At 41.6% G+C, this 14,031-nt stretch overlaps 1 protein-coding gene across 2 annotated transcripts in view; it reads right to left on the bottom strand.

The window, feature by feature from the left end:
• Positions 1-14,031, bottom strand: part of PCNX2 (pecanex 2) — a 116,857-nt gene that overhangs the window by 43,965 nt on the left and 58,861 nt on the right. For both annotated transcript variants that reach the window (XM_082214952.1, XM_082214951.1), the window contains exons 21-23: positions 11,032-11,209; positions 4,279-4,387; positions 1,976-2,105 (exon numbers count right to left, since the gene is read on the bottom strand). In XM_082214952.1, the coding sequence (XP_082071078.1) occupies positions 1,976-2,105; positions 4,279-4,387; positions 11,032-11,209 (417 nt within the window). The remainder of the gene's footprint in view (positions 1-1,975; positions 2,106-4,278; positions 4,388-11,031; positions 11,210-14,031) is intronic.

Below are 14,031 nucleotides of genomic sequence, written 5' to 3'. Positions count from 1 at the left end.
TAATTTATTGAACTTGCATAAATCTGCACGTGGATTCTGAAAATGAAAGAATTCTCTTTGGATTAAGGTGATGAGTGAATATGTCAGAGTATGAAAGACCCGTACAAATGCCTCTACTTAGATGGCACCCACCACTGGGGATTATATAGGTACGTAAATTAAAAATAACATAAAAGGTTTATTCAAAATTAATAAATCTGGCCAATCAATCAACTAAACCCTGCAACCCTGCAGGAGTTTGCAGAAAACGACAGCCCTCCTCTTGCACAACTTGCATTCATTTCACACAAGATGTTTCCATATGGCATGCATATGTGTAGCAAGCATTTTTATAGTATACCTTTCATGGGGAAGGAAGGAAGGAAGGAAGGAAGGAAGGAAGGAAGGAAGGAAGGAAGGAAGAATGAATGAAAAGCAAGAAAAATAAAAGCGCTTCTGTTTATTGCCACTTTGATCCTATTGCTAGGATTTTTCTGAAGGCGCACAGTGGCGTTTGCCAGTGTACCTATAGTGACATGGCATGCCTAGCAAGTGGGCCACAACTATTCTACTATGCTTTCCAGCTATAATACCATTAGAAAGGCTACCAGCACATATTAGGGGCATAGAACTGAGTTTATGTTGATGGCTTTGTGGCATGTGAAATGCACTTGGAATATACGCAGCAGAGTGGTTGCAAGTTGCATGTTGCCCAAATGTGTGTGTAACAAAATTCTGAAGCTGTTTTTCTTATTAGAAAAAGAAAAACTACTCTCTTGGGCCCCCCCCCCAAAAAAAAATTAAAGGGAAAAAAACCTGGATGTACATTTCCACAATATAAGATAAAAAACAAATAAAATAAAACCTACATACATCAACAGTGTTTTGTGTTGTGTAGGCTCCTATGTAGCCTGCTAATCTGCTCCCTAAAATATCCCTGGTTTGCTCATTTCTATATATAGGGTACCTACATTCTGCATGGACTTTTCAACAATTACTTTGATAAAATGCATATTTTGTTATGTGCAAATGGCTTTAGATACCTATTAGGTCGATAAATTACCATATAGCATATATTCAAGACAAAAAACAGTGGCAAATTGTTGTTGACAAAGGACAGCTGGACATATAAAGGGCCCTATTACCTTTAGTAGCTTAGGGCCTCATCAAACCTAAATCCAGCCCTGGGTGCCATCCCATTCCCATTTCCTCCTTGCTGCTTAATAATAATTTTGTTATTTGTACCCTGCCTATCTGACTTCAGTTCTATGGCTCCCCACCACCTTGGCTGGGCTTCAGAAAGAGGTGTTGCAAATATGTACTTGGAACCCTGGGGCTGGGGAGAACAGCAGTGGGGGGGGGGAGAACTGCTGCAACCTGCTCGCCCTACTGCCCCCCCAAAAAAAGTGAGAAAATGACTGGAAAATCACCCCCCTACCCCACCCCCCTGATGCTGACATTGCTTTTCAGCAAAGAAGTAAACTGTCAGGGTTTCCTTACACATGACTGCATGTAATGTGTAGTTTGGCTCCAACAGACTCAGCCTTAAAGGTGAGAGCTTTGCTGCCCACCCAGCACCACTTATCTGACAGAACATTAACTGGCTAACATAAATTGCATTAATCCATTTTGACTTCTGCTGCCCAAAGGCCGAAATGATTTAGTTTCTAACTGCGGCTGCTGAATCAATAGCTGTTGACATTTGAGGCAGTTTACTCCCGTAGTTTTTTTGGGGTTTTTTGCCCTCTATGCCCAGTAAATGGGTTGTGACAACTCCACTCTGATGATTGTTTAAATGCATTTATTTTCCAAAATGACTAACATTCTACCAAACAGCCACTGGTGCAACATACCCGGGAACAGTAGCAAAATAAGCAGAGCAGTCTTCAAGGTCCACAGAAAAGCTGTGGGAACTGTTAGGCATAGAAGGAAAGCTTTCGAAAGCTCCAAAAACATTTAACAATAAAGTAAACAGATGTATAACACTTTGCCTTACTTGTAATTCCTTTCCCAGAACTTCACTGGTCTCGCGTATGATGTGAGAAAAATGACACTCCCGAGAAATGGACTCAGCGGTGTAGAAAAGATTGCAGTGGCCAGAGTCTGAAAGAAGAGCATTGCCGAATCTGAAAATTTCAAGTTAAGGTAACACAGATGAGGTCGCTGCCTTTTATGTTGTCCTTCGGGCACTTTCTGACCTATTTATCTTACTAACTTTCTCCACAAAGAGGCAGAAGCAAGGAAGTCTCACGGAAAAGATGAGAGTCACCATCATTCAAACTTACCTGACTTAGTTGTGTGTCTATCATTTGTCCCCAGTGAATGTTATGTTATGGACAAGATTACTGACATTTATCCAAACTTTCAGTGTCCCTGGGCTTCGAATGCCAATTGGAAGAACGTTTTAGCTGAAGCTAAGCCCTTTTAGGTCTGACTGAGTTCAATGATAGAGCTCTAAATATATGCATAACTGCCTCATTGAAATCAACAGTACTTTGAAGTGTTTTTCTTTTCTTTTTTACTTTGGCTACAGAGTCAGTGTGGTGCAGTGTTGGCGAGGTCCTGAGAGACCCGGGTTCAAATACTCCCTTGGCCATGAAGCTCCCTTGTGCCTAACCTCTCAGCCTAACCTACCTCAAACAGTTGTGGGAATTAAATGAGGAAAGGAAGAACCTTGAAATCTTTGGATTAAAAGATGGAATATAAATGCAATAAATAAAAAATAAATGAATAATAGATTAGGCTGTTTGTCACTTGAATTAATTCAGGGTCCTGTATTGAAATGTGTCTAACATTTCTTCTTAATCTGTCATATATGAGCAACTTCTACTGTCATAAATAACTAATATGCTAATGATTTATTTTTTTCATCCATCTGTCTCAGGAGTGTGCCTTTGGGGGTGAAGCCAAACTGTTGGAAGGTTACATACAGTGCCTGCAGAGACTGATATGGGAGAGACATGTTTTCTTGGTAATTGAAGTAATAATCACATTTCAGCTTTTCTCCTAAGGCCTAATTAATCAAACGTTTGATGTTATCTGCTGTTTCAGTAAATACTTATCAAGTATATATCTGGAACTCCTTAAATTTATTGAGAGGATGCTATATAATGATGTCTGTGCCTATTAGTGATTATGTGAGATGAGTTGCCCTCAGAGCCTCTCAAACCCAATGGAGAGGATATGGGGATGAAGGAAGTGTCAACAAAGTTCAGCTGCCATAATATTGTGGACTCGTGATTCATACTGGCTTGGAAGGACAGAAAGTCATCGCTGTGGAGTACGTGCAAGGAGCAAGAAAGGTAGAGAAACCAAAGAAGAGGGGTCGAGGAAGCCTCCTAAAGACTACTTCAAAATCAAAAGCATTACAAAAATATCTATGCACACTCAAAGGCAATGGAGGCACTCAATCCATGCATATATCCCTCTATAATAAACAGGGAGAAAAAACGTAAGAGCTCTCATGCCAATAAGCAAATGGAGGACCTTGGGAAAAAGAAGGCCTACACCAGGCATAGGCAAACTCGGCCCTCCAGATGTTTTGAGACTACAATTCCCATCATCCCTGACCACTGGTCCTGTTAGCTAGGGATGATGGGATTTGTAGTCCCAAAACATCTGGAGGGCCGAGTTTGCCTATGCCTGGGCCTACATCTTTAAGACCAGAAGGATCCCAGCAATAATCCTGCGAACAGACTTTCACGACTTCACTATAAAAATGTAACATTCATAGTAATAACAACAACAATTATTATTGCTAATCTGATCTCTGTAGTTCAGTCACTTTCTTTATTCCCAATTAATGACATAGAGGCAGTGCCACCAGTAGGGCTTCCATTTCTGATGTCGTATCAGAGTGATGAGATTAGCAGAGATTCCCAGAGAGTCTGGGAAAGTCTAAGAGTCACTGTCCAATTTCCTTATCTGTCCGAGAGCCAACAATACATTTTAGCCATTCTTACCTACATACTAGAGTGGCTTCTGAAGCAAAGCAGACTTTAAGTTACACACCTCACCGAAGAAGTAATAATGTCACAAGCAATAATGAAATACATTTCTCAACTCATTGCTTTTTCTTATTTTTATCCGTTTAATAATTTATATCCCACTTTTCAAAGTATTGTTCAAAGGATCTTTTTTAATATTGCATTTTCTCCCTCTGGGAATATCTATACTTTTTTTTTCAAAACTTTAACATAAAAAAATAATACTTTTCTTAATATAAATTGCCCAAGAACACCCTGCTTTCCTTAACCCTCTGAATGCAGAACAAAATAGCAGGTACACTAAAAAGGATATGAGGTATTGCAAAGAGCTGAGCAAATACATGGAACGAAGAGCCCCAAGCAATCTGCCAAGGAGCAATATAGGTCAGAATGAACTGCAACTTTTGCAGGAGGTCCCACAGCTGAAAGCAAAAGAGTCAGAAAAGTTATGACAGCGTATGTGAAAAGCACTTTTGAAAGAAAGAAAGAAAGAAAGAAAGAAAGAAAGAAAGAAAGCATTTTACCATATATATCCTATATAACATGCAATGTCCACGTACCTATATTACAATTATACTACCTCTTGGATTGTTGGTATTCAGTTCATATAGAAAGTGAAGTGGAATTTTTATTTTAACACAATATTTACTCAATCAATCAATCAATCAATCAATATTATTATTAATTACCTGCCCTTCACCCCAAGGTCTGAGAGCCGGTTACAGCATTAAACACAATATTAAAAACAATTTAAAACAACTTGCAATCATAAAAAGTTGGGTCCTGAAAACATACACCTCTGATGTCAAAAGCCAATGTAAAGTGGGACATCTTCAGCACCTCTGCTGGGAGTTTCACATCTTTGGGGCCAGCACTGAGAATGCCCTCCCCAGGGCTGCCACCTGCCCTCCAAGCCCATGAGGGTGGAGGAACTACCAAGAGGGCCCCCTCTGCTGATCTCAGCACTCAAGAGGGTCTGTAGGTGATCTTTCAGGCATTGGGAACGTGAGTGGTCAGGGTAGCCATATGGCGCACAGAACACATCTACCAGATAAACCCACCAGATTTTTCTCTGTAAAAAAATGAGCTTTCTAGCCAAGATGTTGTTCCCCATCACAAACGTGGGAAGGGGAAGAAGAAGAAGAAGAAGAAGAAGAAGAAGAAGAAGAAGAAGAAGAAGAAGAGAACTTTCCTAAAATAAAACGAAGATATATAAATAGAATGGCTAAATGTGTGAGAGACTTCTTTGTGTTCCAAACTCCCCTGCTCTTAGGGAGGAAGGTGAGGTCACAACAGGTAAAGGAGCTACTGCCTAAGGGAGCAGCTCCAGGTTGCATCTTTTCCTCTGCCCCTCTGTAACATGCAGGGCAACTTGCTCCGTAACCAGACATTATAATTCTGTGAGTTATGACATCAGGGCATGGTTCCAGATGAAGTACATCTTACAGAGCCAAAGGGAGAAACACTTCCAGTCGATTGTCTTTTTCAGTGGGGTGATTCACACAGCCATTTTTGAAGATTACTTTCATTTATGGTGGTTCCTGCTTTGACTGCCAAGATCAAGGGTCCCCAACATAGCACTTGTGGGCATATATGTGCCTACAGAGGCCTTCCCTGGCCCCTCTCCAAAATTCAGATTAAAAGAAACATTATATTGTAGTCAATAGACTAGGTTGTGGTGTATGAGTGGCTGCCGTGTGTATGGTATCCCTGACCTCCTCTAGTTTGCAAAAGGTAAAGGTAAAGGGACCCCTGACCATTAGGTCCAGTCGTGACCAACTCTGGGGTTGCGGTGCTCATCTCGCTTTATTGGCTGAGGGAGCCGGTGTACAGCTACCGGGTCATGTGGCCAGCATGACTAAGCCGCTTCTGGCAAACCAGAGCAGTGCATGAAAATGCCATTTACCTTCCCGCTGGAGCGGTACCTATTTATCTACTTGCACTTTGACGTGCTTTCGAACTGCTAGGTTGGCAGGAGCAAGGACCAGACAATAGGAGCTCACCCCATCATGGGGATTCTAACCACCGACCTTCTGATCGGCAAGCCCTAGGCTCTGTGGTTCAACCCACAGCGCCACCTGCATCCCCTAGTTTGCAAAGACACTCCCCAAAAAAGGGAATGTGACCCTTCACTCAGAGTAAATGAAGATGCAGTTCTACCATAAACCCCACTCCCACAGTTACACATTCCCTTGACTTATTTTTTAATAGGTTTTTTTTTTCCTTTTTCAAAATGGTCTGATAAATCTGGAAGTTTGGCTGAATACTGACGGCTGCTTCACTGTGCCTGTCCACCCAGACTAACCAATGAAAAAGTCACCAAACACTGAAAGTAATTTTGCGCACAATCCCGTTCTATCCCCATCCCTTGCTTTTTCACAAAACTCTACATCCGGAGCAGAGCACACAAAATCACCAAGTCAGCTAGGCTCTTTGAGCAAACTGTGCAACTATGCAAAGTGTGTGAATCATAAAAATTCAAAGCATTATGTGAATCTGCCCAATTTGCAAAAGTTGTTATCTGCTGCAGTATTTGAGCTTTGTAATCACAGAGCTTGGGGTGCTTTAATGCCGCATTTGAGACCCCCAGATTCATAGCCCTGTTATAACCACATAACTGTCGGTTACCTATTCTGAAACATCTTACTGCTTCCACTGTTGAATTGGAATTATAATACTTTTCTTTTATGTGCATCCAATTAGAGATAATATTTTGCCCATTTGCAAACTAATTTGTGTTTATCTCCCTTAATGTGCATTGCTCATGAATGTTTTGAGCAATCTTTCTGCATCTTTGGAGAAAATTGGCAGAGCTGGGGGAACTTACATGTTGCCGATGATAAAGATTTCCTCATTGAAGTGCAATTTCTTTTCTACAAATCTAACTTTCCATTAACACTGAAAGTCATTTATGACTTGTGTACATCTTAGCTTCTGTTTATGCTTTCACCTATTTTTCTATACAAAATATCATTCAAGTGAATCTTGTCTCTGAACTTAAAAGCTTTATAACTCTTCCGCTTAATTTGTTTCAGTTCTGCTATCAGTAAATAGTTGTATCCAGCAGTAACCTTCTATTCATGGAGAACTCTTTAATCCTCTGGAGACTTCCATGAAGGAAAGGGGAAAAGTGATTTCCACCCATTTTCCCTCCTCTTCGCAGCCCCCTATGTCCCGCCCCCACTTGATCCAGCCTCCAGAGGCCTGGAGGAACTTCCAGAATAGTATGGGAGGTGGTGCAAGGAACTGCAGGGAAAAGGGGGCAATTTTTAAAAATGGCCTTCTCCCCATACCATTCATAAAAGGCTCAGTTGTATCAAAGAGCTTTCCATAAATGAAGAACAGTCCATTTTTCTTGCAGATGAGGAAGTTTCATTACAACCTCAAGGAGAAGCCCAGCAGGTGGTCTTGTGCTGAGCAGATTAAGTTGACAGATTCATTTTGTAACGTTTTTCATAAGAAATTTTGACAGGTTTTGACCTTAATCGGAGCCAAGAACACATATTGCCAAAGGACAAGGGTTCAACTGAACATATAAAACATTTCAGACTGAGATATCAAAGACCTTTTCAACAAATGTTTTGGATTTCAGGTGATTATTTGCTTATCAGAATAAAAAGGCCAGTGGATTTCTGTCCTATCACTGAACATATCTTTACAACACTGGGTTGTTGTATGATGAAATAATCCAAGTGGAACTTATCAGACTCTCTATGTGTATTCAAGAGACACCACTCACCAGGCAAGATAGATTATTGCAGTTTGTGAAGTGTGAGTTGTAGGGCTTAATTCTTTTGGACAACTTGGTTCCACTTTTGTTATCTGTCTGCAGGGGAATGTGAACACCAGCAATTTCCCATGGCAAACTTAAAGTTCACCGCTCTCTAATAAACAACCACTGCAATCATGCAAAGTAGCGGCATGAAGGGTATTTCCAGAGAAGAAACAGTGGGCTCAGGGAATCTGCTGTTGGCATTCAAGAGAAAATGGGGTGGAAAATCTGGGATGAAGTCAAACTGCTGTGCTAGCAACACTGCAGTAACTTTCCTGGAGTGCAGGCCTGGGCATGGTGCACCGCAAACCTGGGCTGCCCAGATAACAAGACCTACCCTCTCGCCCTCACTGACGTGGTCCAAAGGAAAGCAGAGCAATTAATTTGGCACCAGCTTGGCTGGAGGAGTTGCTGGAAAGAAGTGTACAAGTCACCATCCAACCGTCTTAGGGACTCAACTCCGGATTTGTGTAGGACTTACTCTCTAGCCTTTTCTTCTCCCAAAGATATCCCCAAGGCAGCAGAAGTTTAGGATCAGAGTTTTCCTTCTGCTAGATGGGCTATCTTCTCAGGTTGGTAAGCCCGATCTGCCCCTCATTTCCTCTATAACACTTGCAAAAAATGCCTTCTTGACCGCTGGACCCACTACTACACCAGAGCATGCAGGAGAAGTCCCTACTTCACTGAGGATTTGAGACCCATCAGCTACCTGATTTAGCTGGCCGGTTGAAGCTGTTTCTCAGAGTGTGGCCACTGTCGCACTCTGACAGCTTCTAGGAGCCACAGGTGAGAGCTGAGTGCAGGGTGGGGACCAAAGGTGGACAAACGTACCCCAGAAGGAGCATGATGTGTCCCCCCACCAGAGGTATTATTCATCTCCTAACACCCCATACACTTCCCACAACTGTTCCTTTCTTTAATCAGTCCTCTCTGATGTCTAGATTTCCTGTGTGTCTGAATCTTCCCCATTGAAAAGGTGAACATTCTGAGTGGCAATGGTACAATCCAAGCCACTGGCCTGGTAGACTGATGAGAGTACAACATGCATGCTTCATTGGCCTAGACAAGAACTTGAAACAGCCTGGAATAGGAATTGTACCCGAATAAGAAGACTGAGCCTGCCAGTAAATAACTAACAGGCAATTATCCTCCCCTATTTCAACCAGGTTCAGTTCCCTACATATCACACAGCTATTTCTAATCCTGGATCACAGCCAAAATGCATCATCCATGTACAGCCCTCCCAATACCTTTATGCACCATTTTTATTTTGGTTCTGGGGGCAGGGCTCCCAACCAATTTACTGAACTGGATGTTCCAGTATGCGGTAGCACATCCAAAAGCAGCTACAAGGAGCTAATAGGGGGAGGAAAGTGGCTGTGGAAAGCAGTGCCCTGTGAGCAGTGAGGTTGATTTGCATCCTCACTGGACTGCATTAATTACATACATGGGTCACCAATGTGGCGCTTGCAGGTGTTCAGAAGTCTGCAGAGGCCCTTCCTTGGGGCCCACAGGTGCCCATTGCCTTCTCTTGCTCAAATTAGGCTTGAAAGAAGCTTTATTTTGTAGTCAAGAGAAGCCTAATTGCAATGGGGGTTGGGGGGGCTCTCCCCTCCCCAGCTGTGACCCGCCCACACAGCAAATGCCCTATACACTGTAATTAGGCTTCCTTCCACTGGCTACAACAGAAAGCTTTATTTCAAGCCTAATTACAGCAGTGGGACAATTTGGGGCTTGGGGGGCAGTCACAGATGAGGAGGAAGGGATACCCCTTCCCTTGCCAGCTGTGACCCCCGTCACCATTGCAAAGCACGTTACTGAGGACAGATGAAGAAAGTGTCATCTAACCTGGAATAACAAAGCTGGAGATGTTGTCTACTGTGGGTTTATTTCATTTCCCTTAGTGGAAAAATGGATATGCTTCTTCAACCGTGGCTTCACACGGATTGTTTTTTTCTACTGAAATGATTATACAGACTTACAACACTTAGGAAAAAGCCTTGCTGCTCAGACATGGGAAAAATCACACCTTCAGAGAATAATAAGTTCCTGGCTGTCACTTCCAGAGTTATTTCTACATAGCCAAAGGTGGTGGCAGCAAAAATGTGCTTTCTATCTTTCAGAAATAGTTGTCAACATTATGGTGATTGAACAGTGCATTGATTGAAGCTGTCATTTCCTTTTCTTGCTGAAGCAGAATGGACCATAGAGGGTTGGGAAAGATACAGATACAGTGCCTGGTGCCATTTGAGCAGGGACCTGACAGATAGACTTTTCATAGGAATAAAATTACCCCAAATTAATTTTTTTAAAGGCCAGCCCACAACATTTCAGAGATTCTTGGGGATTTAGATCCATGTGATGAAATAATAACCTGCAAAATGTAATAATTAATCTTCAAAACCCAGCAATCCTATAAGTGTTTCATTTACAGAGTCACTGCAAATCTCTAATTACCAGCTCAATGAGATTGTACTTTTCACTCATTGTCTCAGCATGCCTCTGAATGAAACAATTTCAGTACGACTACTCCGCACATGCTATTTCCATTTTATTCACTTGTTTCCCAAGATATTGCTATCATGGTCAACTTCTCAATAGTTTGAGATATATGGGTATATATAGATATATAAAACACTTGCCCCTAATAAACTCATATAAACTTTTTGGGAAGTTCTAAGCCTCTAAGACTAATCAAGATCTGCCTCTCAAAAATATGTTTAATTGGCCCCTAGCCTGTAGCATTTCTTCAATAAACCCGTAATATATGTACTTGTGATTTTAGTACAGGCAACCCCCAAATTATGTGAGAGTTATGTTCCCAAGGCACCAAGTGTTTAAGTGAAATCCTGTATATTTGAAACACCATTGAAAAAGCCTACAAACCCTCCTCCCTCACCCTGTTACTTTTTGTGATGTTTTTGTGACTTTTGGGGTCATTTCCGGGTTTGGCGCAAGTCATGGTTTCTTTCTTTCCAAACAAACCATCAGTAAGGCAAGAAACAGCCTTGGTTACCGTTTGTGGTTTGTTTGGAGAATAACAAACAAGGAACACAGGTTCAGATATTCCAACCAATCAGAGCCTGGTTTGTTTCCTGGTGGTGTAGCAGCAGCAGCATGAGCTGGAACTTCCATTTTGTTTCTTTTAGACTATGCTTTAATGTGACATGTTAACTATGTTTTTCAGGTGTTATTGTAGGATACAGTTAGACACATGCTATTAGTTATGGATTTTTGTTTCTTTTTCTTAAACACTCAAAATTGTGACAAAGTTTTAAGTAACAATTCACTTGCCTTATTAAACACAATGGACATCATGAAGAAATTCAACAAGAAGTTATCGGAGTTACCATAGTAGTCAAACTGGAAGAAGATGACAGTAAAGCTTAATGTAACAAACTGGTGAATGGGATTACAAAATGAAGACCGCAATAGCTTCATTCCCGCAATTGTAATCAGAAAGATATCACAGCTGCAAGAGGGAAAAGAAAGAAAAGAAAGAAAAAATCAGGAAAGTAAAACTTCAATAGAACAACTTATCAGGATGGCTTCTGTTTCGTTTAACTAATCACTATACAAATATACAGACTATTTATGTCTGGCAGTAGTTCTGGTACAACTTTAATCTGGACTGGTCCTGTATTAAAAGACGGAGGTGACATTCAGCATAATAGAGTCATAGAACTGTAGAACTGGAAGGAACCTGAGGTACATCTAATCCAACTCCCTGCAATGCATGAATCTCAACTAAAGAATCCATATTGGATAGACACCTAACTTCTGCTTTAAAACCTTCAATGAAGAAGAGTCCACCATCTTCATAGGAAGTCCATTCTAGCTGTTACTGTCAGATAGTTCTTCCTGATGTTCAGTCATAATCTCCTTTCTTGTATCTGGAAACCATTGGTTTGGGTCCTACCATCAGGAGCAGGAGAAAATAAGCTTCCATGAGAAAGCCCTTTAGCTATCTGAAGATGGCTATCATCTCTCAGCCTTCTCTTGGCTAAACATACCCAACTCCCTCAACCATTCATCATAAGGCTTGGTTTCCAGAACCCTGATCATCTTGGTTGCCCTCCTCTGCACACGTTCCAGCTTGTCAAATTCCTTCTTAAATTGTAGTGCCCAGAACTGGACCCTATACTCCAGGTGTGGTCTAAGCAAGCAGAATAGAGTGGCACTAGTTCTTCCCTTGATCTGGACACTATACTTCTGTTGATGCAGCCTAGAATAGCATTAGCTATTCATTCATTCATTCATTCTGCTGCTGCTGCATCACACTGTTGACTCATGTTGAGCTTGTGGTCTACTAAGACCCCTAGATCCTTTTTACATATGCTACGGCCACCATCTTATATTTGTGCAGCTGGTTCTTCGTGCCTAAATGTAAAATCCCGCATTTGTCCCTACTGAAATTCTTTTTCTTAGTCTGGGCTCCAGTTCTCCAATCTGTTAAGGTCATCTTGTATCCTAATTCTGCCTTCAGTAGCATTTGCTACCCATCTCAGTTTGGTGTCATCTGCAGATGTGATGAGCATCCCCTCAATTCCTTCATCCAAGTCATTTATAAAGATGTTGAACAACAACGGGCCCAGGACAGAACCCTGCAACACCTCACTTGTCACTTTTTTCCAGGATGACGAGGAACCATTAGTGAGCACTCTTTGGGTTTGTCTGGCATGACTTGTCTTTGAGAAACCCATGCTGGGTCTTAGTAATCACAGATCAAATGTTTAATTATCTGTTCTAGGACCTTTCCTGGTATTGACATCAAGCTGACTGGCTGGGTCTTCTCCCCACCCCCCTTTTGAAAATCGGGACAACATCTGCCCACTTCCAGTCTGCAGGAACCTCCTCTGTTCTCCAATAATTCTCACAGATAATAGACAGAGGCACTGAGATAACATCGGCAATTTCCTTGACCAGACTTCATCATGTGACCAGACTTTCACTTGCATGATGTGACTTCCCATTCTTCTTCTCCCTCCCTGGGTGCCCCCCAAATCTGCTCGAGGGTTGAAGAATGTCCCAAAGCAGAGTTTGGGAGCACATGAAAGGACTACAAGGGAAAGGAAGAGAGGAGAAAGTGCTGCACAATGGGCAGCATTAAGCAGGATATGCAGATTCAAATTTCTGCTCTGCCTTTTAGCCCACTGGATGATTTTGGGCCAGTCACTATTTCCCAGCTCAACCACACAAGTCTATTGAAAGAATTAAGATGAAATGGTAGAACACAACTTCCCCTGAATCCTTTGGAACAAATTTCAAATAAATAACGATTTAAAAGGCTGGTGTCCTTATCTAGTATATGTATAACATATCTGAAAGATGTACCCATGAATTAAACTGATTTCCCTGCTGAAAGCACAGCGTTATATGTTTTCAGAGATCATTAATCATTATAACAGTTTTGGTGTCAACATACTGTTAAGTACTAGAAAATTAGAACATAAAGAAAGATAGTTGGCAAACTTCCCAGAATTCTTGCTTCTATCTTTTAGTAGGCATTGTGCTCTTTGTTTTACACCTTTATTTGTACATTGATCCATTTTTGCTGTGGAAAATAATTTTATTTTTAAAATGCAGTTTCCCAATAAAGATTACATAATAATTGCTCCTAGGTTAATAGACATATTGCTATATACATATAGGCATTGCGTACCCTCTTTGAAATCTTCCTTATGTTAATAAAGTAAACAGCACACTGTAGAAAAAGCAGGCTGTGGCACTGAAAAGAATGGAGGAAGGTCACAAGCCTCTTGCACAAATGGGGCAGGGAACTACCAATTGGGGTAGCAGAAAAACAGGGGTTCACTGTGAAGGGGGTTGCCCTTCCTTGACTTTCATATAAGATTGCAAATGTGTTCAGTTTTAGTTATTTTTACCTCAGTGAACCAAGCAATTTCCTTTTGTAATAGAAGCTTGCCTGACCCATTCCCAAAGGGATGTACTAGGAGTTTCAGGGCACCTTTCATCCATGGAAACAAACTACTGTATGGGTTGACTACTGAAATCAGCCAAGTGGGAATTATGTCACCTCAGAGAAGGGATGGTAAAGCAGTGATGGGGAAATTGAGGTCTAAAGAAGTTATTGGGCTGCAACTCCCATAAGCACCAGCCACACTGCTAATGGTGAGGGAGGACAGGGGTAGGAGTCCAGCAGCATCTAGAGGGCCACAGGTTTCCCCATTCCTGAGATAAGTTATTGATGCAAATCCTGCACACGTTGTTTCATAAAGGAACTGTGATGCTGCCACTATCTTCAAATTAAATGAAAACAAGCCGCGAGGTTTC

The sequence above is a fragment of the Podarcis vaucheri genome (assembly GCF_965113315.1).
Source record: "Podarcis vaucheri genome assembly, chromosome: 3".
Taxonomy (NCBI): Eukaryota; Metazoa; Chordata; class Lepidosauria; order Squamata; family Lacertidae; genus Podarcis; species Podarcis vaucheri.
The sequence above is the reverse complement of the archived record's forward strand: the minus strand, read 5'-3'. Positions and strand labels throughout refer to the sequence as shown.